The sequence below is a fragment of the Blennius ocellaris genome (genome assembly GCF_963422515.1).
Source record: "Blennius ocellaris genome assembly, chromosome: 8".
Lineage (NCBI taxonomy): Eukaryota > Metazoa > Chordata > Actinopteri > Blenniiformes > Blenniidae > Blennius > Blennius ocellaris.
This window is the reverse complement of record NC_137657.1, coordinates 28,937,083-28,962,400: the sequence shown is the minus strand read 5'-3', so window position 1 is coordinate 28,962,400 and position 25,318 is coordinate 28,937,083. Positions and strand designations below refer to the sequence as shown.

The window sequence follows — 25,318 nt, the reverse complement described above, 5'->3', positions numbered from 1 at the left end:
CTCGGTGCTGAATGGAACCATGGATCGTTGTGTTAGTTGAATTAAAGGTCACGTGGGTGACCTTGAATCTGGTGAATAAATAAAAGATGATTTATTTTCCTAAAAGCGCGTCGGGGCTGATCGCCTCCCGGGACCGGGAGATCCTCCGGTGACTCGAATTAACTCTTCAAATCGGCCCGAGAGGAAATAAAAGCCATAATCTGCACATATGTGAGATTATGTGCGGGATTATTGGATTAGAGTCTCCGGGAGGAGGCGGCAGAGCGGCGGCCGCTGCGGCGTCACTGCGACGCTGCGCCCGGCGGAGGAAGTGCGGCTGAGCGCCGGACGGCTGGACGACCTTCTCCTCCACCACGGCCCCCCCCCCCCTCCGGCCCCCCCCGGAGCGATGAGCGGCGAGGCGGCGGGGCGGCGAGCGCAGCGCGGCCGGCCGCTCCGGAGCACCGTGCCGGGGCCGCGGCGGAGCGGCGGCGGGACCAGCGGAGCGGCGGAGCGCAGCCGCGACGAGCCGCAAGACGGAACGCGATGCTGACGGTCCACAAAGTTTCCTCGCGCAGCTCCCGGTCGCTGACGGCCGCTTGAACTTGGCCCGGATCCGCCGGCGCAGAGCGCGTTGCGCCCCCCCACCACCCCACCCCCCTCCCCCTCCCCCCGGTCTCCTCCAGGACGTCCGTCCCGGTGACGCCGCCCGCCGCGGCCGGGGGATCTGGCGCACCGTCCCGCAGAGGCTCTCCGGGAGTGTCACCATGGGGGCGCGGCAGAGCGGCCCCCCCCGCTCGCCCCGCTGCTAACGGGCGGACCAGAGCCTACTCCGGCTCGGACCTGCCCTCCGGCACGGCCGGCGGCGGGCAGCGGCGGCAGGACGCACGCCGGCGGGGGGCGCGCGGCACCACGACTACGGGGCGTCCGGGGGGCTCCCGGGGCTCCGGGGCCGCCGGCAGCGCTGGAGCCCGGGCCAGGACTGCAGGGGGCCCCGGGACGAGACTCCAGCCCGGGATCAACATCCCGAACAGCGGCGGGGCGCACAGCTCCCCGGAGTCCGGAGGCAGCAGCCCGGAGGAGGGGGGGCAGGAGCCCCGGGAGCCCCCGGAGCCCCGGGAGCCCCGGCTCATGGTCGGATCTCTACCAGCACACCTCTCGCCTCATCTGTTCGGAGGTAACCTCAGGTGTGGGGCCCCAGCAGGGGCCGGGGGGGGGGGGGGGGGGGGGGGGCAATGATGGGGGGTAATAGGGGGAGTTGATGGGGCAATAATGGGGGGGGGGGGGGGGGGGGGGGGCGGGGGCGGTGGGGGCAATACTGGGGAGAAATAGGGGGAGTTGATGGGGCAATAATGGGGGGGGGGGGGGGGGCAATACTGGGGAGAAATAGGGGGAGTTGATGGGGCAATAATGGGGTCAACAGCCCCACATCAGGAAATAAACTGAATTATTCGTTTTATTCAAGAATCAATGTCAGAGAAACGACGTGCTGCTCCAGAAGATCGTCCTCCTGAGAGAAGATCGTTTAAAACGACGCTGACGTTTGAAGTTGTAGAGGAGAAAAAGAACACGATGTTCTATATTTCAGCAACAATATCAAATAACCACATTTTTGCTAACAATTAGAATTTTTTCAGAGAAGCAAATTCGTTTTAGTTTTGTCAAAAGACGAATTACAGAATAATAAGAACATCCGTAATGCAAAATACATCTATAAGACCCAAGAAGCAGCCTGACGGTTGTAGAAGACAGGATGTGATGTCATCATGATGCTGCCTCCACCCTGCCGCTTTGAATGAAGAAAGGTCTGACGTCAGAACAGTTTTTACAACTTTTACACAATGTCCTATCCAGTATTTTAAACGTGTTGTTGTTCTTTAAAATCCTTCTGACGTCTTGAATCACAAGCTTCAGCGACTTTACTTCAACTGAGCGTCTTTGTTTCTGGCATTTTGGTTTCACAGAAGTTTCGCCTTTCAAAAGCAACGACGTCCTTTAAACAGCAGAAACCAGGAGGTGGTTTCCATGTCGGTCCACTAGTTGGCGACGTTCTAGTGGACGGACAGTTTTCTGACGCTGGTTCACCTCAAACTGGGAGAAATCGCCCCGAAAACTTCCACCTGTTGAAACGACAACGAGCGTCTCTGAATGTCTCACCTGCTCTGCTGATCAGATCACAGTGTGAAGCTCCGCCTCCGATTTACACCTGGTAGACGAGATGTAAACAAGATGTAAACCAGATGGAAACAAGATGTAAACAGGGTGAAACCAGGGTGTAAACAAGATGTAAACAGGGTGTAAACCAGATGTAAACAAGATGTAAACAGGGTGAAACCAGGGTGTAAACAAGATGTAAACAGGGTGTAAACCAGATGTAAACAAGATGTAAACAGGGTGAAACCAGGGTGTAAACAAGATGTAAACAGGGTGTAAACCAGATGTAAACAAGATGTAAACAGGGTGAAACCAGGGTGTAAACAAGATGTAAACAAGATGTAAACAGGGTGTAAACCAGATGTAAACAGGGTCAAACCAGGGTGTAAACAAGATGTAAACAAGATGTAAACAGGGTGAAACCAGGGTGTAAACAAGATGTAAACAAGATGTAAACAGGGTGAAACCAGGGTGTAAACAAGACGTAAACAAGATGTAAACAGGGTGAAACCAGGGTGTAAACAAGATGTAAACAGGGTGTAAACCAGATGTAAACAAGATGTAAACAGGGTGAAACCAGGGTGTAAACAAGATGTAAACAGGGTGTAAACCAGATGTAAACAAGATGTAAACAGGGTGAAACCAGGGTGTAAACAAGACGTAAACAAGATGTAAACAGGGTGTAAACCAGATGTAAACAGGGTCAAACCAGGGTGTAAACAAGATGTAAACAAGATGTAAACAGGGTGAAACCAGGGTGTAAACAAGATGTAAATAAGATGTAAACAGGGTGAAACCAGGGTGTAAACAAGATGTAAACAAGATGTAAACAGGGTGAAACCAGGGTGTAAACAGGATGTAAACAAGACGTAAACAGGGTGAAACCAGGGTGTAAACAAGATGTAAACAGGGTGAAACCAGGGTGTAAACAAGATATAAACGGTGTAAACAGGGTTTAAATGAGATGTAAATGAGACGTAAACGAGATATAAACAAGATATAAACAGGATGTAAACAAGACGTAAACGGGGTGAAACCAGAGTGTAAACAGGGTGTAAACAAGATGTAAACAGGGTGTAAACAGGGTCTAAACAAGATGTAAACAGGGTGTAAACAGGGTGTAAACAAGACGCAAACAAGGCCTTGGTTCTTCTCTACAACATGAGCTCAGCGATCTTTGTGTTCCAGGGTTGTCATGGCGACCAGGGATCAGTGTTGTGAACTAAATAAAGTTCATGTTGACGTCTGACCTCAGGACGTCACTACAACGGGTCAACGGTCTGGTGGAGGGTGGAGGTGACGGTGTGGTGTTTTGGTGGGGGGTGGAGGTGACGGTGCTCAGCCTCCTGCAGTAGGAAGGCAGCCGGTGGGTGGAGGTTCGTTAAAACCTGAGCAGATAATCCAGCACTTCTTAACCTGCTTCTTAATCTGCTTAGAGTTCTTGTTTCAGTCGGTGGCGTCTTCACTTCCACTTCACTTCCTGTTTCAATCGTCACATTCTGAAGGTCAAAAAGAAGAAGAAGTGTTAAGTTCTAACCCTCGTTGAGGAAAAGCCCAGAAACCACAACCGATAAAACCTTTTTAGAAATGACAACAGCACAATGACGAAGTGACGTTTTCCTTCAGAAATGTCAAAGTTTTGTAAAAATATATTTGTTTGTCTTCAGTTCACTGGTCCGGAACACATAACTTAGGTTTTTCTGTTGTTCTTGGTCATTTTGATGGACGTATAAGTCAGTCAGTTAATTGTCTTTTAAAAATAAATAAATAAGTAGAGCTGTCAACTGATTAAAAAACGACTAATTAATATCACAATTTTCTGTAATTAATTGTGATTAATCGCATTGTTTTTGCACTGAAGACTGAAACTTGTAATGGATGTGTTGAGGGGAAACCAGGGATTTAATGCCGACTCAGCACAGACGATAATTACGGCTCCCTGATAGAGTCACTGACTCCTTCGGTCACGTTGAACGTTTTTCACTGCAAGTGAAACTGTGATTGAATTTATTACCTGGCTCATGTTTTGTTTTTTACCTTCCTTCACCTTCAGCTCTCCTCCAGCAGGATTTCTTTATTTACCGAGAAACAAGGTCCTTGTTTTGCTCGTGTGAGACCCGAGTGTCGTCAGCGTGTCGTCAGACAACACGACATTTGTTGGGTACCTTGCGTGGTTCTGTGTCTCGGTGTGTGAATGAATGGAAGAATGTGATTGCATCAGTCGGTTTCATTGAAGATGAAATGAGTTAAATCAGTTGGTAATTTGACACCAACGTCTTCCTGCAACTGTTGTTCTGGGGTGAATGAAGGTTTTCGTGAAAGGAAACGACCTTTGACTCGTTGGCCAGTCCGGCGGGACGAGACCTGCTGTGGGATTCACCTCCGAGAACCGACAGCAGAAGAAGCAGCAAGCCTTTTAAAACTCAAGTAATTTACGAGCGACACCTCATGAGGGTATGAGCAGATCAAAGAGCAGATCAAAGCTTTGTGGTTCATCTTAAGTGACGACGTAAAGAGTTAAAACACACAGAACAGAAAAGGGAACGTCTGAAGAGCTCCACGGTGTGGACTCGTCTGCAGGTCGAGGTCTCGGTGTGACCTTGGTTCTTCCTGTCGGGCCTGCAGACACGGCACTGCAGTGACCACGGCCATTTCGTGGGTCGGGACTGAAGTCGTATCTCAGCCGGGACTATAATTCCCGGCGCCGTGTCGGTGAGCAGTGGAGAGCAGCGGCGCCGACGGAACCGTCAGGGAGCAGATCAATAGAGCCACGATTCATAAACCCTCCTCACAGCGCAGAGCGCAGGATGTGCTGATGCAGGCGCTGCAGCAGAACTGGGTTAAGGACCGTGGATAATGAATAAAGATCCCTGGGAGGTCGTCCAAGAGGCGGAGCGGCTGCAGGGGTGGTGGGGGGGGGGGGGGGGGGGGGGTGGAGTCAGGACTGGGACTGACTCAGGTCGATGGCGTCTTTTAAAGCTTTAAAACTTCTGGCTGCAGTTTGTTTGGGAGAACTTCCTGCACCGCCTGGCGCTTTGCCAGCGCAGAGAGAGCGACCAATGAGAGCGGAGGACTGGTTTGAGGGGGGCGGAGATCTGAGGGGGACGAGGAGAGAGCCTCACGCTCCTCCATCAAAACTACGTCATTAAAACTTAAAGCAGCGGAGATTGAGGAAGGAAGAAGCTGTGCACTTTGAAAAGTTTCAACTGAGAACTTCCTGTTCACTCTGCACAGTGGCGAGAGCTTCTTGTTCACTCTGCACAGTGGAGAGCTTCCTGTTCACTCTGCACAGTGGCGAGAGCTTCTTGTTCACTCTGCACAGTGGAGAGCTTCCTGTTCACTCTGCACAGTGGCGAGAGCTTCTTGTTCACTCTGCACAGTGGAGAGAGCTTCCTGTTCACTCTGCACAGTGGAGAGCTTCCTGTTCACTCTGCACAGTGGCGAGAGCTTCTTGTTCACTCTGCACAGTGGAGAGCTTCCTGTTCACTCTGCACAGTGGAGAGCTTCCTGTTCACTCTGCACAGTGGCGAGAGCTTCTTGTTCACTCTGCACAGTGGAGAGCTTCCTGTTCACTCTGCACAGTGGAGAGCTTCCTGTTCACTCTGCACAGTGGAGAGCGTCCTGTACTCTCTGCACAGTGGAGGATGAGTCATGCAGCCTGGCAGCGACGCTGCAGCTCTGCTGTGTCACAGTGACTCTTCCTTCCTGCAGAGCTGCAACTCATCGTCCACTGTAAACATGAATCCAGCGTCGTTCTGAAACACCACCAGGTGTGTGTTGGGTGGAGGTGGGGGGGTGGAGGTGGGTGGAGGTGGAGGTGGAGGGGGGGGATCAGCAGGTCTGACTTCCCTCTGTGTTTCTGTTCCGTCCTCCAGGCTTCAAGTGCCCCGTCTGCTCCGTGCTGGTGTCGCCGGACCAGATGGACCTGCACCTGGTTCTGTGTCTCACCAGACCCCGAGTGACCTACAACGGTAGGAACTTCCTGGTTCTACTTCGTTTGCTCTCGTGAGAAAATGGACTTGGAGCCGAGCTCTGCCATGACAGAACCTGTCAGTGGTTCCATCACGTTTCCCCGTCAGTCACTTTGATTATTGGTTTAGAGTCTCTGACGTCACACGTCTGGTTCTACGTCACATGACAAACCTCTCAGGCCTCGACCGACTCCACAAACCCCCCACAGTCAAAACGTGCACAAAGTGTTCCAGAAGGGATGAGCAGGATTCATCAGCTGTTTCCAGTGTCTCCAGTGTCTCCAGTGTCACCAAGTGTCTCCCATGTTTCCACTGTCTCCAGTGTCGCCAGTGTCTCCAGTGTTTCCAGTGTCACCAGTCTCTCCAGTGTTTCCAGTGTCTCCACTGTCTCCAGTGTCACCACTGTCACCAGTCTCTCCAGTGTCACCAGTGTCTCCAGTGCTTCCAGTGTCACCACTGTTTCCAGTGTCACCACTGTCACCAGTCTCTCCAGTGCTTCCAGTGTCACCAGACTCTCCAGTGTTTCCAGTGTCACCAGTGTCTCCAGTGTTTCCAGTGTCACCAGTCTCTCCAGTGTTTCCAGTGTCTCCACTGTCTCCAGTGTCACCACTGTCACCAGTCTCTCCAGTGTCACCAGTGTCTCCAGTGCTTCCAGTGTCACCACTGTTTCCAGTGTCACCACTGTCACCAGTCTCTCCAGTGTCTCCAGTGCTTCCAGTGTCACCAGTCTCTCCAGTGTCACCAGTGTCTCCAGTGCTTCCAGTGTCTCCAGTGTCTCCAGTGCTTCCAGTGTCACCAGTGTTTCCAGTGTCTCCAGTGTTTCCAGTGTCTCCAGTGCTTCCAGTGTTTCCAGTGTCTCCAGTGTCACCAGTGTCTCCAGTGCTTCCAGTGTCACCAGTGTCTCCAGTGTTTCCAGTGTCTCCAGTGTTTCCAGTGTCACCAGTGTCTCCAGTGTCTCCACCTCAACACAGTCCCACCTTTTCTTTCCTTTGTTTTTTCTTCTCTGCGTCTCACTAAACATAAATACGGGTTTTTAAAAGGTCGACACAAACATGGAGGCGTGTCTCAGATCTCATACTGCCGGAGACTGTTTGGCACCGACGGCTCATATCTTGTATTGATGAAGGTGTTTTGAATGGGGGGTGTTGTCTGTTGTTTACACTGTCTGTTGTTTACACTGACTGTTGTTTACACTGACTGTTGTTTACACTGTCTGTTGTTTACACTGTCTGTTGTTTACACTGACTGTTGTTTACACTGACTGTTGTTTACACTGTCTGTTGTTTACACTGACGTCGCCGCTGATTGTTGCGTTGTCGACAGTCTCGGGAGACAAAGTCACGGTTTAGTAAGACAGAAACGCAGCCTGCTTGCGGGGAAGTAACAGTAATCTAATTACTGTCTTTGCAAAAGTAATCCTTTACTTGAAAATAGTAATCAGATTACAGTAATGCATCACTGCCCAGTAATCGGTGGCGACGGCCTCTCCGTGGCTGCAGGAGGTCAGTCAGAGACGTGACAGGGAGCTGCAGCTTTTCAGGTCACAGTGATGATGTCACGGCCCCGTGATGTCACGGGATGTCACATGATGCCACGGCTCCGTGATGTCACATGATGTCACGTGATGTCACATGTCACAGCACCGTGATGTCACATGATGTCATGTGATGTCACAGCACCGTGATGTCACGTGATGTCACCTGATGTCACGTGATGTCACGGCACCGTGATGTCACATGTCACGGCACCGTGATGTCACATGTCACGTGATGTCACGGCACCGTGATGTCACGTGATGTCACGTGATGTCACGGCGCCGTGATGCTCCACGTGTTCAGTGTTTTGAACTGAAATCATGAAATCAAACGCTGAATGCCGATTTGTCCAGAAGAAGACGTCCGTGTGTTTGACGTTGCTGCCGTCCCTCTGCTGTGTTGCAGAAGACGTCCTGACCAAGGACGCTGGCGAATGTTCGATCTGCCTGGAGGAGCTGCAGCAAGGCGACACCATCGCCCGCCTGCCTTGCCTCTGCATCTACCACAAAAGGTTCGTCCGCCGCGCCAACGAGCAACAAGCACTTCAAAATGTCTTCGCTGTCCTGCTCAATGTTTGTGTTCGTCCTGCGGCGGCTCGTCACAGCCGAGAGACGTGTTTCTAGAACGTTTGTTGGATTTGGTAGAAACGAAAGGAAAGAAAGAAAGTAAGTCAGGGACTGGAGGAGCGAAGCTTCAATCTTGTGGTTGGAGGCAGGTGGTGTCAGATGTATGGATGCAAACCGTCGTCTGTCCTCCGCTGTCTGTGGTTCTGAGGGTGAAGGGTCACGTCTTCAGGTCTGTTCTTCAGAAACCAGTAAAAACTCAATAAAAGCTGGTCCTCAGAGATCGTTCAGATGAGGAAGGGTCTCAGAAGGCGGAGCTACGACGCAGCCCTCTGCTGATTGGCCGGTGACCGTCGTCACTCTGGACTCGCCCGCAATGTTGAAACATTCCGTGGTAAACCCTCCTGTTGTTGTTTACATGCGCCGCTTTAATCACCGGTGGTTTTGTTAACTGGCTTGTTGAAGCGTCGGAGCGACGCAAGGTGGCGGTCGCTCAGCGAGGTGCAGACGCTCCTCTCAGCAACAGGAGGCGGAGCTTCAGCAGGAGAACTGGCATTGCTATTGCTAGGGACCTCGCCAACGGCTGGGCCCTCGGCCCGGCCAACGGCAGGTCCCTTCTGTAATTGGTACGTCGCCAACAGTGCCGCACTCATCCAGTCACTCTCAGGTCACCACTGACCAATCAGAGTGGCCTTCGGGGGCGTGGCCACTACCTACTGGCGAAGTTCTATTTGTTTTTCGTTCGTTTCTTATATATTTCTTTTACGCTTTCACTCATATTTGAGCCCCTAAACACGCTCAAAAACTCACCAAATTTGGAAAGCTCATGAAGAATCGCATAGAGTCGTAGATCATGTGAAAAAATTCCCAGAAAGTCCAAAAATGGCTCTCTAGCGCCACCTAGAAAATTTCCATCGCCCGCCACAGTCCGTAGGAATGTCGTAGAGAGATGCAGCGAATACGAAATGTGTTCGTCTTGTCGAGACCTACAACTCACACGCCCGTTAGCATGCTAACAAACATTGTCCGATTGAGCTGAAATTTGGCAGGTGGCCTAATGGGGGCGCTGCGGTCACGAATCACTAGCTAATTAGCTGGTTTTGATGCAGTTTTTTCAAAATAAAAGTCATTAAAAAAAAAAAACTTAAAATATTATTAACCGTTCATAGCCACCCCCCCGACGGGCGGTCTTTCGCGAGGTCCCGGCCAATGCTGCTTGCAGCTTTAATTATTCTCGAGAGCGAGGACCTGGTCCCTGGTGACGTGTCCCATGTTGTGTCCTCGTGTGCAGCTGCATCGACCGGTGGTTCGAGGTGAACCGGTCCTGTCCGGAACATCCTTCAGATTAAAGCTCCTCCTCTCCGATCCGGTAAAACCTGCCGTCCGTCACTCGCCGTCAACGTCGCTGGGCGAGCGGTGGACTGATTCAGGTGTCTCGTTCTGCAGGTTCCCACCAGGAGAGACGACGTGGATCCAGTGAGACTGCTGGACACTGTGACCCCCCCCAACCCCCCAACCTCCACCCCCGCCTCCACCCCCGCTCAGCCACTCACCAATAATGTAGTACCACAGTGTGCCAAACCTCATTCAATCTTCAGGGATACAAATCTGGTGTTTTATGTTGCACGTTCACTCTGGACTCGGAGCACGCAGACTCATCAGCGCCCCCACAGGCGGCGGCGGAGACCTTCGGATTGTACGGCGGGAAAGGTGGAGGAGACGGAGGCGGCGGCGGTGGGGAGGCGCGTCCCAGTGCCTTGTCGCGAGAGGCGCCCAGCACAACCAGCGGCGCTGCGCCGCCACCGTCTCACCAGGAGGGGCGGCGACACGCCACATCGTGGCCCCGCCCACACATGGTGCCAATCAACTGTGAATTCTGTCTGATCAGCGCTTTCAACCGTCTGCAGGGAGGACAGACCCTCAGACCCTCAGACCCTCAGACCCTCAGACCCTCAGAGCCTCAGAGCCTCACCAGCCGCAGCTCGCTGCTGCCACCTGGTGGACGAACGTCTCGCTCTCGTCACCGGAGGACAGACCGCTGTTGGTCCTCGCTATGTCATGAAATATATTTTCACATATTAGTGACATTCAGCTGTAACAACAACTGTTGAAGAAAATGTCTGAGAAAATGATCCTGTTGCACTTTTTCAGACGTGCTTTAGTTTTAAAACAAAACTGATCCCACGTCATCTTTTATAACAAAAAACACCTGAAATGATCCAGATTCACTTCATTCCGACAATAAAATAAAGAGTTAGAAGGCGTCAGAGAAGAAGTGTGGACCTGAATGTCTCCTGCTCTTTCATCTTTACGGCCTGTGGCAGAGTTGAGTCCATCCGGTTCTCACCATCAGCTGCAGTTTGTGAAGGTTCCGTTCTCACTATCTGGACTCAGTGCACCACCTTGTGGTACAAAATGGAACTGCACACTATCAGGCAGCCAGCGACAATGTAGAGAACTGTAATAACGTGTTTATATTAAATACATTCAGGACGACGTGAAAGTCTTTCTGCTCTCAGATCTTTTTCCAGCTGCAGGGTTCCACCAGATACAGGGTTCCACCAGGTACAGGGTTCCACCAGCTGCAGGGTTCCACCAGGTGCAGGGTTCCACCAGCTGCAGGGTTCCACCAGCTGCAGGGTTCCACCAGGTGCAGGGTCCCACCAGGTACAGGGTTCCACCAGCTGCAGGGTTCCACCAGGTGCAGGGTTCCACCAGCTGCAGGGTTCCACCAGCTGCAGGGTTCCACCAGGTGCAGGGTCCCACCAGGTGCAGGGTCCCACCAGGTGCAGGGTTCCACCAGGTGCAGGGTTCCACCAGCTGCAGGGTTCCACCCGGTGCAGGGTTCCACCAGGCGCAGGTTTCCTCCAGGTATAGGACTCCACAAAGGTGTAGGGTTCCACCAGGTACAGGGTCCCACCAGGTGCAGGGTCCCACCAGGTGCAGGGTTCCACCAGGTGCAGGGTTCCACCAGGTACATGGGTTCCACCAGGTGCAGGGTTCCTCCAGGTATAGGACTCCACAAATGTGTAGGGTTCCACCAGGTACAGGGTTCCACCAGGTGCAGGATTCCACCAAGTGTAGGGTTCCACCAGCTGCAGGGTTCCACCCGGTGCAGGGTTCCACCAGGCGCAGGTTTCCTCCAGGTATAGGACTCCACAAAGGTGTAGGGTTCCACCAGGTACAGGGTTCCACCAGGTGCAGGGTTCCACCAGGTACAGGGTTCCACCAGGTGTAGGGTTCCACCAGCTGCAGGGTTCCACCAGGTACATGGGTTCCACCAGGTGTGGGGTTCCACCAGGTGCAGGATTCCACCAGGTGCAGGGTTCCACCAGCTGTAGGGTTCCACCAGGTGTAGGGTTCCACCAGGTGTAGGGTTCTAGTCGTAAACTTAAAAGTCCAGAAACAGGGACTTTTTATGGTTTTTCTTCTTCAATCAAAAGATTTCATGTAGAAAACATCGTGGATGAACGTCAGAGCAGCACGACGTGACGATACACAATCCGTCAGGCCAAACGATACCAAGGTTCCACTGTGACTCTAGTTCTTCTACTTCTTTGCTCTCCAGAGCTCATGTACAGTTTGAGTCTTTCGAAGGGACTAAATGTCCTTTTGAAGGAAGTTTTGAAAACAATGGAACTTGAACATGTGGATCCGGAGTGAGAAGTTCTGTGATTCACTGTCCTGCCACACGGCGGCAGTGTAGGACAGGCTGCTGTGGATCAGAGTCGGTAGAACTGAGACGTTCTGATGGTTATAATGTCTCTGGGACGGAGGACAGGACCTGGCTGGAGGACGTCACTGACGGAGGTGATTCGTCCTGAATAGAAAGTAAAAGTCTCTTATTTCTACGTTTTGCTTCTGGGAGACGAAGATGAAACGTCAAACCGCCTCAAACTCCTTCAAACTCCTTCAAACTCTCTGCAGCTCAGAGACGAGGTGTTTCACCACTCCGGTGCTCCGGCCGACCGCCGGCTGATGAAACTCATCCTGTGTGGACATGTCTTACCACATCACTGGTGTGTGACATCATCATCATCATCATCATCATCACTCCTCCCTGTGGGTTCTGAGCTTTTCCACTTCCTACACAGGATAAAAGAACTTTGAATGTCTTTCTTCTTTGTATTTCCTTCTTTTATCTTTTTAACACAATAAAGGGAAAAGCTTCTTTGATGACAATCGACAAACATCAAGAATCTTCAGGGTTCAGAGCAGAATTCTGTGTTTCACCTGTTTTAACCAGTGAGGTGAGGCTCCTGGCTGGTGAGGCTCCTGGATGGTGAGGTTCCTAGTTGGTGAGGCTTCTGGTTGATAAAGGCTCCGGGTGAGGCTCCTGGTTGGTGAGGCTCCTGGCTGGTGAGGCTCCGCCTCCTCTGGACTCAGATTTCCATTGTAAGAAGAGAAAAGACTTCATCCAACAGCATCAACTGGTAAAACTTCATCAACATTCCTCTTCCAGTCACACAAACATAAACACAAACATAAACACAAATATAATCAAACACCAACACAAACATAAACACTGGAACATGTTGGTCCTACAAACAAAGTTTCTTCTAGAGAAGACAGAGCGCCTCCTCGTGTCCAAGATGTTCATATTTACTGAAAACAAACATTCATGAAAGTCGAGAGTGCAGCACTAGTTTAATAATTTTTTTAATCAATTTTAATAAAGATTGTTTATCAAAGAAAAAATATTATTTTAGGCCAAAAGTTTAGTTTCCACACTTTAGTTTTCTCTACTTACTCCTATCTTATTTAAAAACAACAAATAAAAACTGTCTCAATGGAGATTATGACCAGAGTTCAGTTGAGCTCCGCCCCCTGGAGGTGAGGCTCGGTACTGCCTGCCTCACTTTATTGTGGCGGTCAGCAGGAAGGACCGTCTCACACACACATTAAAGACCTGACCAGGTTGTAGAACCTGCTGGAGAACATCAGAGTAAAGTTCATGTTGTTGACAAGCTGAGGAGCAGGAAGGTCATGTGACCCGGTTGGATTGGTCACATGACAGTCAGACCCCCCCCCCCCCGATCTCATATCTTTGCTTCATAACATGTAAAAATGTGTCAAACTGAATCAAATCAGCAACATTTATTTTATGTACATTTTATTTCCATGCCTGCAGGTTGAGGCACTTCCTCCGCTGACCACATGTCCTCCGGGACACCCGGGACACCCGGGACACGAGACGGCAGTTTGGGGTTCAGCGTCGTCACAGGGAATCGAACTCGAGACCCACAGAAGTCCAGGTTGATACAATCCCCCAATAAACGGTAGGACGGACCCTACGGTGAAGAATCCCGGCAGAGCAGAGCCGCTGGACGTCCATGTCCACAGGTTGTCCCCGTCCCCGTCCCCATTCCCGTCCTGTACTTACACTGCAGAGCGGTGGAGGGTGGAGAGTGGAGTGGTGTAGGGTGGAGCGATGGAGCAGTGGAGCAGTGGAGGGTGGAGCGGTGGAGCAGTGCAGCGGTGGAGCAGTGGAGGGTGGAGCAGTGGAGGGTGGAGCAGTGGAGCGGTGGAGCAGCGGACAAGCTCAGTGGTCCAGTAACAGAACCAACACAACAACCCGGTGAAGAGGTTCCTTCCGGTTCCTGATCAGTGGAACCTCAGACGTTTCTCCGACACAAACTCCGCCTCCTCCTCCGCAGACAGCCGGTTCCCCTTGACGCTGCAGGAAGACCATCAGAGGACATTTAATGTTCAACGCCGTCCCACCAGGGGGACGGGGACACGGCAGGACAAGGGAACTCTGGGAAATGTCCCACCATTAGACCACCATGTTGGATTGTTGTTATGGTGACTGTCAAAATAAAACCACCAAGTTGGATTGTTGTTATGACAACCATCAAAACAGCCCTGCACTGACTCACCATATCTCCCTGAGCCGGGTGTTGAGCAGCAGCGCGGCGTGGAGCCGCCTTACCCCGGCCACCGTGAGCCGGTTGTTGATCAACCTGCAGACAAACACACGGCAGGAAGTCGTCTCAGCGCCGCCGCGTGACGACTTCCTGCCGGGCACAAGGAGACACGCCTGGTTACCAGAGGTGGGTCAGGCCGGTGTCGGCTTGGATCAGCGTGGCCAGGTGCGGCGCCGCATCGTCGGTCAGCTCGTTCTGCACCAGCCTGCAAGGAAACACCCAGGGTTTAGAGGACGTGCAAGGAAACACCCAGGGTTTAGAGGACGTGCAAGGAAACGCCCGGGTTTTAGAGGACGTGCAAGGAAACACCCAGGGTTTAGAGGACGTGCAAGGAAACGCCCAGGGTTTAGAGGACGTGCAAGGAAACGCCCAGGGTTTAGAGGACGTGCAAGGAAACACCCGGGGTTTAGAGGACCTGCAAGGAAACACCCAGGGTTTAGAGGACCTGCAAGGAAACGCCCAGGGTTTAGAGGACCTGCAAGGAAACGCCCAGGGTTTAGAGGACCTGCAAGGAAACGCCCAGGGTTTAGAGGACCTGCAAGGAAACGCCCAGGGTTTAGAGGACCTGCAAGGAAACGCCCAGGGTTTAGAGGACCTGCAAGGAAACGCCCAGGGTTTAGAGGACCTGCAAGGAAACACCCGGGGTTTAGAGGACCTGCAAGGAAACGCCCGGGGTTTAGAGGACCTGCAAGGAAACACCCAGGGTTTAGAGGACCTGCAAGGAAACGCCCAGGGTTTAGAGGACCTGCAAGGAAACGCCCAGGGTTTAGAGGACGTGCAAGGAAACGCCCAGGGTTTAGAGGACCTGCAAGGAAACGCCCAGGGTTTAGAGGACCTGCAAGGAAACGCCCAGGGTTTAGAGGACCTGCAAGGAAACGCCCAGGGTTTAGAGGACCTGCAAGGAAAACATGTTGAGTCGTCCTGCTAGCTAACGCCGCCATAGACACAGTATAAAACACAAGATGGCGCATGGCCCATCAGCGCCTGTTGACGTGCCTCCAGCGCCGCCATCTTGGAGAGGCGGCCATCTTGGAGAGGCGGCCATCTTGGAGAGGTCTCCCTCTGGAGCTAACCGTAAAGATCCAGGCCAGAAGTGCCACAAAAACATTGATAGCTCGCTTGCTCGTCCACGTAGCAACACAAGTAATACCTCATTCTAAAGCTGAGGAGAAGCTCTGTCCCGTGGAGGACTTTTCCTCCTCCCAGTACTTCCCCCCTCCCAGTACTTCCCCCCCTCCCAGTACTTCCCCCCTCCCAGTACTTTTTCCATGAGGTTTCCACGGTATGGAGCTTTTCCACCAATTCACCAATTAACACCAACAGTGTGTGTTAATTAGTAGTGACGGCGTACCAGAAGATCCTGAGGGCGGAGTTTTCCCTCAGAGCCTCGGCGATGCAGCGGCCTCCTCTAGCCGTGATCCCATTGGCTGACAGACTGAAACACAGAACCACGGAGAGGAAGCGTTAAACCCCCGAGGGCGGAGGCGTCACACGTTTCCCGTCGGGCCACGACGGTTCAGGTCAGGTGTGACTGTGACGTCACGTGACCCGACAGCAGCAGTTTAGAGTGGCGTGCCGCCGCCACCACCGCCGCCGCCGCGCCGCGCCGCCTCACCTCAGGTTGGTGAGACTCGGGTGGTTCCTCAGAGCTTCGGCGAACGCCTCGGCGCCGTCGTCGCCGATGCTGTTGCCCCACATCCTGGAAGCATCGGGAAGCAAACAGCTGAGACGTGACCGGCGCCTTCCGGGGTGGGCGGAGCTACACTTTCTTACCCCACGTCGAATATGGAGGCGCTCTTCCGGATGGCGCCGGCCAGATAGCGCCCGCCCACGCTGGTGATCTGGTTCTTCCCGATCCTGCAGACAGAACGACGGTAAGAGACGGTCGTTGATGTTTGACGGTCAATAGTTCAAACAGCCGACAGGAACGTCTACCGTCATGCAGACAAACCTACTTGACGACTCGCAGCCGGGGACAGTCCCGGATGATCTGAGCCACCAGCTTGGCGCCGGCGTCGGTGATGTGGTTGTTGTAAAGACTGACGGAGAACAAAAGGCTCCGGTTATTGTCCTGGTCAGAATCTCCTCACAGCTTCCGTCTCCAGGAAGAAACTGCCGACGCCTCGAGTCGCAACGGGGCTCAAATAACTTCTTTTTTAATTTTTTTATGTTAATGTCAGGAGGTAAAAACGCTGGGAAAAAAATCGCTATGGCAACCAGAACACGTCTGGTTAAACCAGTCGCCCGGCTGCAGCTGGAACCCGTCGCCGACAGAACCCCTGTCCCTGTACCTGTCCATACCCTGTCCCTGTCCCTGTCCACACCCTGTCCCTGTCCACACCCTGTCCCTATCTCTAGCCCTGTCCACACCCTGTCCCTGTCCACACCCTGTCCCTATCTCTAGCCCTGTCCACACCCTGTCCATGTCCACACCCTGTCCCTGTCCCTGTCCCTGTCCACACCCTGTGCCTGTCTCTAGCCCTGTCCACACCCTGTCCATGTCCACACCCTGTCCCTGTCCCTGTCCACACCCTGCCTCTATATCTATCCCTGTCCACACCCTGTCCCTGTCCCTATCTCTAGCCCTGTCCATGTCCACACCCTGTCCATGTCCACACCCTGTCTCTGTCCCTGTCCACACCCTGCCCCTGTCTCTGTCCCTGTCCATACTCTGTCTCTGTCCACACCCTGTCCCTATCTCTGTCCCTGTCCACACCCTGTCCCTGTATCTGTCCCTATCTTTGTCCACACCCTGTCCCTATCTCTGTCCACACCCTGTCTCTGTCCCTGTCTCTGTCCCTGTCCACACCCTGTACCTGTCTCTGTCCCTATCCACACCCTGTCCCTGTATCTGTCCCTGTCCACACCCTGTCCCTATCTTTGTCCACACCCTGTCCCTGTCCACACCCTGTCCCTATCTCTGTCCACACCCTGTCTCTCTCCCTGTCTCTGTCCCTATCTCTGTCCCTGTCCACACCCTGTCCCTGTCCCTGTCCAACCTTCATGAGACGTCATCAATCACATTTCTAAGTTTTACATTTTGACAGTTTTGTCCTCAAACAATTAGAGCTGTGGTCAGAATGCATTATGCCGGATGGTATATTGATTAATTATTACCAATCAACAATAACATTGTCAACATTTAACCACAAATAATAATGATAATATATCATAATAATGTAAGTATACACTTTTAGACGCAATGAACTTGTGTTTTACTATTGGAATTTGAATGTGGAGAATTTCAATCAATCTAAATAAATAAAATGAATAAAAACTGCATCAGTGTTTCCTAGGCTAAAGGAAGCATCAGTGTTTCCTAGGCTAAAGGAAGCATCAGTGTTTCCTAGGCTAAAGGAAGCGTCAGTGTTTCCTAGGCTAAAGGAAGCATCAGTGTTTCCTAGGCTAAAGGAAGCTTCAGTGTTTCCTAGGCTAAAGGAAGCATCAGTGTTTCCTAGGCTAAAGGAAGCTTCAGTGCTTCCTAGGCTAAAGGAAGCATCAGTGTTTCCTAGGCGGAAGGAAGCATCAGTGTTTCCTAGGCTAAAGGAAGCATCAGTGTTTCCTAGGCTAAAGGAAGCTTCAGTGCTTCCTAGGCTAAAGGAAGCATCAGTGTTTCCTAGGCGGAAGGAAGCATCAGTGTTTCCTAGGCTAAAGGAAGCATCAGTGTTTCTTAGGCTAAAGGAAGCGTCAGTGTTTCCTAGGCTAAAGGAAGCATCAGTGTTTCCTAGGCTAAAGGAAGCTTCAGTGTTTCCTAGGCTAAAGGAAGCGTCAGTGTTTCCTAGGCTAAAGGAAGCGTCAGTGTTTCCTAGGCTAAAGGAAGCATCAGTGTTTCCTAGGCTAAAGGAAGCATCAGTGTTTCCTAGGCTAAAGGAAGCGTCAGTGTTTCCTAGGCTAAAGGAAGCATCAGTGTTTCCTAGGCTAAAGGAAGCTTCAGTGTTTCCTAGGCTAAAGGAAGCATCAGTGTTTCCTAGGCTAAAGGAAGCTTCAGTGCTTCCTAGGCTAAAGGAAGCATCAGTGTTTCCTAGGCGGAAGGAAGCATCAGTGTTTCCTAGGCTAAAGGAAGCATCAGTGTTTCCTAGGCTAAAGGAAGCTTCAGTGCTTCCTAGGCTAAAGGAAGCATCAGTGTTTCCTAGGCGGAAGGAAGCATCAGTGTTTCCTAGGCTAAAGGAAGCATCAGTGTTTCTTAGGCTAAAGGAAGCGTCAGTGTTTCCTAGGCTAAAGGAAGCATCAGTGTTTCCTAGGCTAAAGGAAGCTTCAGTGTTTCCTAGGCTAAAGGAAGCGTCAGTGTTTCCTAGGCTAAAGGAAGCGTCAGTGTTTCCTAGGCTAAAGGAAGTATCAGTGTTTCCTAGGCTAAAGGAAGCATCAGTGTTTCCTAGGCTAAAGGAAGCATCAGTGTTTCCTAGGCTAAAGGAAGCATCAGTGTTTCCTAGGCTAAAGGAAGCTTCAGTGCTTCCTAGGCTAAAGGAAGCATCAGTGTTTCCTAGGCGGAAGGAAGCATCAGTGTTTCCTAGGCTAAAGGAAGCATCAGTGTTTCCTAGGCTAAAGGAAGCTTCAGTGCTTCCTAGGCTAAAGGAAGCATCAGTGTTTCCTAGGCGGAAGGAAGCATCAGTGTTTCCTAGGCTAAAGGAAGCATCAGTGTTTCCTAGGCGGAAGGAAGCGTCAGTGTTTCCTAGGCTAAAGGAAGCGTCAGTGTTTCCTAGGCTAAAGGAAGCGTCAGTGTTTCCTAGGCTAAAGGAAGCGTCAGTGTTTCCTAGGCTAAAGGAAGCGTCAGTGTTTCCGAGGCTAAAGGAAGCGTCAGTGTTTCCTAGGCTAAAGGAAGCGTCAGTGTTTCCGAGGCTAAAGGAAGCGTCAGTGTTTCCGAGGCTAAAGGAAGCATCAGTGTTTCCTAGGCTAAAGGAAGCTTCAGTGTTTCCTAGGCTAAAGAAAGCGTCAGTGTTTCCTAGGCTAAAGGAAGCATCAGTGTTTCCTAGGCTAAAGGAAGCTTCAGTGCTTCCTAGGCTAAAGGAAGCATCAGTGTTTCCTAGGCGGAAGGAAGCATCAGTGTTTCCTAGGCTAAAGGAAGCATCAGTGTTTCCTAGGCTAAAGGAAGCATCAGTGTTTCCTAGGCTAAAGGAAGCATCAGTGTTTCCGAGGCTAAAGGAAGCATCAGTGTTTCCGAGGCTAAAGGAAGCATCAGTGTTTCCTAGGCTAAAGGAAGCTTCAGTGTTTCCTAGGCTAAAGAAAGCGTCAGTGTTTCCTAGGCTAAAGGAAGCATCAGTGTTTCCTAGGCTAAAGGAAGCTTCAGTGCTTCCTAGGCTAAAGGAAGCATCAGTGTTTCCTAGGCGGAAGGAAGCATCAGTGTTTCCTAGGCTAAAGGAAGCATCAGTGTTTCCTAGGCTAAAGGAAGCATCAGTGTTTCCTAGGCTAAAGGAAGCATCAGTGTTTCCTAGGCTAAAGGAAGCATCAGTGTTTCCTAGGCTAAAGGAAGCATCAGTGTTTCCTAGGCTAAAGGAAACATCACTGTTTCCTAGGCTAAAGGAAGCATCAGTGTTTCCTAGGCTAAAGGAAGCGTCAGTGTTTCCGAGGCTAAAGGAAGCATCAGTGTTTCCGAGGCTAAAGGAAGCATCAGTGTTTCCGAGGCTAAAGGAAGCATCAGTGTTTCCTAGGCTAAAGGAAGCGTCAGTGTTTCCTAGGCTAAAGGAAGCGTCAGTGTTTCCTAGGCTAAAGGAAGCGTCAGTGTTTCCTAGGCTAAAGGAAGCATCAGTGTTTCCTAGGCTAAAGGAAGCGTCAGTGTTTCCTAGGCTAAAGGAAGCGTCAGTGTTTCCTAGGCTAAAGGAAGCATCAGTGTTTCCTAGGCTAAAGGAAGCATCAGTGTTTCCTAGGCTAAAGGAAACATCACTGTTTCCTAGGCTAAAGGAAGCATCAGTGTTTCCGAGGCTAAAGGAAGCGTCAGTGTTTCCTAGGCTAAAGGAAGCATCAGTGTTTCTTAGGCTAAAGGAAGCGTCAGTGTTTCCTAGGCTAAAGGAAGCATCAGTGTTTCCTAGGCTAAAGGAAGCGTCAGTGTTTCCTAGGCTAAAGGAAGCATCAGTGTTTCCTAGGCTAAAGGAAGCGTCAGTGTTTCCTAGGCTAAAGGAAGTGTCAGTGTTTCCTAGGCTAAAGGAAGCGTCAGTGTTTCCTAGGCTAAAGGAAGCGTCAGTGTTTCCTAGGCTAAAGGAGATCTGGTGGCGCCTCGTTCTATTCTGCTGTTCCTTACATGTGTAAATGTCCCTACATTTTGGGACTTGCGATCGTACGTCAGACTTTCCTCACAGATTGTTCAGTTTTTCAAAACTTTGCGGCGTGTGAAATAAAGAACTCACCCCAAAACCTCCACCACTTTGTGTTTGCACAGCTCCTCAGCCAGAACCTCCATGCTGCTGTCCGACAGGCGATTGACACACAATCTGAAGGGAAACAGTCTCATGAGTGACGCGCAGCGTTCGGGTCGACTCGTCCTCCAGAAGAACAAGAAGAAGTTCCCGCCCAACAAAACGACCTCGTTTCCAAATGGCACTGCGGCGCGCTGCACCTTCCAGCTCGCCAACGACTACCAGTCACATCTGAATCATGTTTATAGCGTGTAGCCTCGCTGCTGTCCCGCAGCGCCATAACATGCCGGAGGGCGGAGTTACGTGACGCACCTGAACGCATCACTAAAAGCCGTCAGCTCCTGCAGGTAAAACCAGACCAACACGGCGGCTCGGACACAAACTCTCTCTTTTGTCACTGAAACAGCTCAGAGAAAACTTAAAAAGCGGCTTCACAGAAGCGCGCCTGCCATAGGGGCGTGGCCTGTTTGTGAGGGGGCGTGGCCTGCGAGTTCGACAGCTTCCTATGAACTCTCGTGCTGAACAAGCGTTTTCTGCGCTGAACCGTTCTTGTTGTTCTTACAGGAGCTGCAGGAGTCGTCGTTATTATTTGTCAGCAGAGCGCCAGAAGACTTCTTACCTCACGACGGTCATCTTACAGAAGGAAGGCCGGAGCTGCCTCACGCCGTAGTCGCTGATGTTGTTGTTGTCCATGTCGAGGCCCAGGAGCTTCCGCCGGTGCTGCAGGACAAAGTTGATGGCGGTGCAGTCGCCCGAGTAGACGTTGCAGTAGCCCAGCTTGATCAGGCTGGCGGTGATGCCTCTGGCCGCCATGCGGGCGATGTCCCGGCTCCCCGTCTCGAAGACGCACCTCAGGATCCACAGGAAGTTGGGCAAGACGTGGACCTTCTTGCCCTCCTCCGTGTCGTAGTGGGGCAGGCCCCGCAGGTGGGACCGGACGCCGGTGGACAGGTAGGACTTCAGCAGAGCTCGCTTCTTCTTCAGCAGCGGCGGCGAGACGAGGCGCTCCATCAGGCCGGCGTGGGCCTTGGACAGCAGGCCGCACAGGAACAGGTTGACGAACTGCAGGTGCTCGGTGGCGGCGAACGGCTTCCGGTCCTCGGGCCCGGCGGAGCCGCGGGAGCAGACGTCGAACGGCAGGCAGGACGACGCCCTCCTCCTGCTGCACTCGGCGAAGAACCTGAGGACGCCGCCGGCGGCGCCCTGCTCGTCCAGCACCAGAGCGAACGCCGCCAGGAAGGACTGCAGCGTGCCGTGGAGGAACTCGAACGTGGCCGGACCGCCCCTGGCCTCGGACTCGCCGACGGGCCGGAGGAACCCCAGCGGCAGGTCCTCCTCGGCGAGGCCGCAGGCGTCCACCTCGTCCTGGACGCACAGGAAGCTCCCCCGCGCGACGCTCTGCAGGGCCAGCCGGGCGAAGGCGGCCAGCGGCCCGAGGCCGGTCCTGAAGGTGTCCGCCGGGCAGCGGACGCTCTTCCTCGTCAGGGACGGGGCGGGCGGCGTCAGCCGGCTGAGGAAGACCTCGGACAGCATCAGGAAGATGTCGGTGAGCGTGACGGACACCTCGGGGAGGCGGAAGCTGTCGTGCGTCGTGTGCAGGTGGCGGAAGCTCTTGAACACGATCCAGCAGAAGAGCGGCGTGGAGCACAGGCCGCAGAGGTGCGGGCTGGCGTCCAGCTGCACCAGCACCCGCTCCCGCTGCTCCGGCTCCTTGAAGTGCAGGCCGACGTAGGTCTTCAGGTGGGCGGAGGAGAACCCGCGCAGGACCACTCTCTTCTTGACCACCCGGCTCTGGAGCTCCACCCCGGTCCGCGACGTCAGGACCTTCTGGGAGCCGGCGAGCAGCTTCCCGCACAGCAGGCCGAGGAGCAGCCGCAGGGGGCCGGACTTGTCCTCCGGCGACACCGCCTCCGGGACGTCCAGCGTCTCCAGGTCCTCCTGGATCTCGTCGTAGCCGTCGAAGGTGAAAACGACCCGCTCGGGGAAGCGCAGGATGTAGTGGAAGACCTCGTCGTCCGGGTCGCGGTCCGGGTAGCAGTTGTACTTGAACAGAAGGTCCCGGAGGGAGATCTGCTCCGCGTCGCCCAGGACGCTGAACATCCGGCAGCGGAACTTGAAGAAGAAGAGGACGCCGGTCTGCAGCTCCCTCCTGGACCACAGGTTCTGCAGCTTCTGCAGGAGGATGGACTTCCCCACGCCGGCGTCGCCCGTCACCAGGATGATTTCCCCCTGCCGGTTGAAGACGGCGTCGTCTCCCAGCAGCTGCCGCAGGTCGTCCAGGAAGCCCAGACTCTCGTTGCAGTCGTCCAGCAGCTCCATCACGGTGTGGGTGTAGAGCTCCTCCAGGCGCGTCTCCTCGCGCTGCCCGTACGACATGATGAAGCTCGTGTCGCGGCTCATTTCCTGCCTCAGCTTCTCGCAGTACCTGCTGACTGTGGCAGAGAACAGAAGCCGTTCATTCATTCATTCAGCATCGCATTTTATCCACCGCCATAATAAAGCCAGATGTGAACAACTCCCGACGTGTCCTTTGGTTTTACAAACTGAAACCTAACATTTGATCGGTTGGCGACCAACGATTCAGCTTCGCGTCATGATTCACTTCACGGAAGTTGATGAACATCAACTAACGGAGCCATAAAATAGTTCCCCGAATAATCGTTCTTAAAATAATCGTTTACCCCCGGCCCGACTTAAAGCATGATTTCAACAGATGGTAGACTTCCTTTGGAACTCTATCATCTTTGGAGCTTTGGAGCTTTGGAGCTTTGGAGCTTTGGAGCTTTGGAGCTTTGGAGCTTTGGAGCTTTGGAGCTCTGATCGTCCCAAACAGATGTGAAGAAGTCGTGGGACACGAGCAGAAGGTCTGGTCTCGTGTGGTCCAGGTTCAGACTGAACCCTCCTCACGCCACAAGCCCTCCATTCGTCACATGAGCAGTACAAATGAAGTACTTGACATGGTCTCGGACAGGAAGTGGGAGACCTACTGGGGTCTGTGTTGACCACCTCCATTCCCGTCACGGCGCGGCTCGGCCGGTAGTCGATCTCCTGCAGCCACGGCTGGAGGTCGACGTACGCGTCGTACACTTTGTAGATGATGAAGATCAGATATTCGCAGGCGTCCTCGCCTTTGCTCTGGACGACCTCCAGGATCTTGCGCACCTGGAAAACAATGGGAGTGTGTTTCACTGCAGAACTCCAGGCCAGAGGAATAGAGTGGGGGGGGGGGGAGGGGGGGGGGGGGTCGTCCTGCCTGGTCTGTCTTGGTGGCAGTTTGCTGGACGATCTCCACGTCCTCGTCGCAGAGGAAGCCGGCGGCCTGCAGGTTGTCCACGACGCACTGGAGGCTCCGCAGCCGGGACACCAGCAGCTCTCGGTGGCGGGTGAGGACGGCGAGGAACGACACCCCGACTTCCTCCATCGCTTCAGCTCCAGATCTCCACTGCAGGGCGGCGGGGCGGCGGGGCGGCAGGGCGGTCCTGCACTCGTACACTGGTAGAACATAAGAGCGCAGGACGACGAGGTGCTGAGTTACCGAGGCGGAGCCGCTGCAGCCAAAAGCAAGTTAACGGCAGTTTAAAACAGAGGAATGGAAGAGATGTGGCCTGAAAGAAGCAGAACAGATCGGCTGAAAGTTAAGTTGTAGAAAACGAGTTAGAAAGAAGAGACACGGTCCAGGAACTGGAGTTTCAACGTTTGAGGTCGTTTCCTGTAATCCGGGTCTTCGACGTGTCTCGTCGTCTCGGCTCTGTCCAGGTTTACCTTCCGACTCATACTTTGAATGTCTCTGTTGCTCAAATGTCCTCCACAGACACTTTTCACGGAAAACAAAGTTATAAAAGCAGAATTTTCCACTATGAGCTCATAAGAGAAGAATGTTAACTTTAACATTTATTAAGTGTAAATGAGAAGTTTTTTTTTTTGTATGTTTTATTCAGATTTCATGAAGTTTTCACAATTTTTCTGTTGAAATCATTAGCTTTGCTTTCATTCCACCTCTTAAGTGGGTCTTTCGACTCCTTTTATGCCATTTTTGCTCCTGATGGTGAATAATGTTCCTGCTGTTTGACTAAAAGCTGCTAAACGAACTGCCTTTATTGTCGTTGGCAGCGGGATCCTTTCAGAATAAATCAGCTGCAGACTCACTAATCCCCGTTTGTTTTCTCCTTTGTTAAACTATTAAAGGCTCCTGATTTATTCATCACGAACTGTCACAGCGACCCGAGCCTCCATCAGCAGACAAAACACTTTACAGCAAAAGCAGCAGACAGGTGAGTCACACCGGAAACACAGGAAAGTTACCTGGAGCGCAGATTATTCTCACATTATTCCCACATTATTCTCAGATTATTCTCAGATTATTCCCATCTTTGTGTCGAGTAAAGTCCAAACAGGTCCAGAGTGCAGAAAAAGGGAAAATGACTGACGGTGAAGGAAAAATATGTTCAAGTTTGTAAACTGAGGAAGTGAAAGCAAGCAGCTGCCCGCGACGCGTTCAGGGAACCTCGGAAAAAACACATACTTACCAAACTGCAAGCTGGAAGATCAAATGATCCAAAATAAAAAGAAAAACTATTTAAAACAGTATCAAAACACATTTAAAGCATTATTAGTAATACAGAGTACGACCGTGACCATCCTTCTTCCCCAACGTGCAACAGTAGATTTGAAAACGCTGATATTTTCCACACAACGTGAAGGAAAGCTGGAGAGCTGAACCTCTGCTGGTGTTTCTGTTTGTTTGATCGATTGTGTTTGTTTGTTTGTTTTTGTTATGCAGCATCACGTTCAGCTGAAAGCATCAAGATCTGCTACGATTAACATCCTTCATTCTGCAACTCT

General features: G+C 52.3%; 2 protein-coding genes across 2 annotated transcripts; one reads left to right on the top strand and one right to left on the bottom strand.

Annotated features, from left to right (window-relative positions):
- LOC308133427 (E3 ubiquitin-protein ligase znrf2-like) lies at window positions 1-9,788 on the top strand. Its single transcript, XM_080500787.1, is given in 8 exon segments — window positions 1-767; window positions 769-841; window positions 844-908; window positions 910-1,156; window positions 6,009-6,104; window positions 8,045-8,150; window positions 9,494-9,571; window positions 9,649-9,788. Coding segments are annotated over 7 exon segments (666 nt in total). The 5' UTR covers window positions 1-746; the 3' UTR covers window positions 9,552-9,571; window positions 9,649-9,788.
- On the bottom strand, window positions 1,391-24,805 carry nod1 (nucleotide-binding oligomerization domain containing 1). Its single transcript, XM_080500788.1, has 15 exons — window positions 24,779-24,805; window positions 23,730-23,968; window positions 23,464-23,638; window positions 21,096-22,908; window positions 20,468-20,551; window positions 16,085-16,168; window positions 15,903-15,986; window positions 15,745-15,828; window positions 15,481-15,564; window positions 14,251-14,334; window positions 14,082-14,165; window positions 12,436-13,879; window positions 12,212-12,288; window positions 3,550-3,632; window positions 1,391-2,185 (listed from the first exon to the last, which is right to left on the bottom strand). Exons 2-12 carry the CDS (start codon window positions 23,895-23,897, stop codon window positions 13,807-13,809), a joined length of 2,817 nt encoding a protein of 938 aa, XP_080356914.1. The 5' UTR covers window positions 23,898-23,968; window positions 24,779-24,805; the 3' UTR covers window positions 1,391-2,185; window positions 3,550-3,632; window positions 12,212-12,288; window positions 12,436-13,806.
- Window positions 24,806-25,318: the final 513 nt, after the last annotated feature.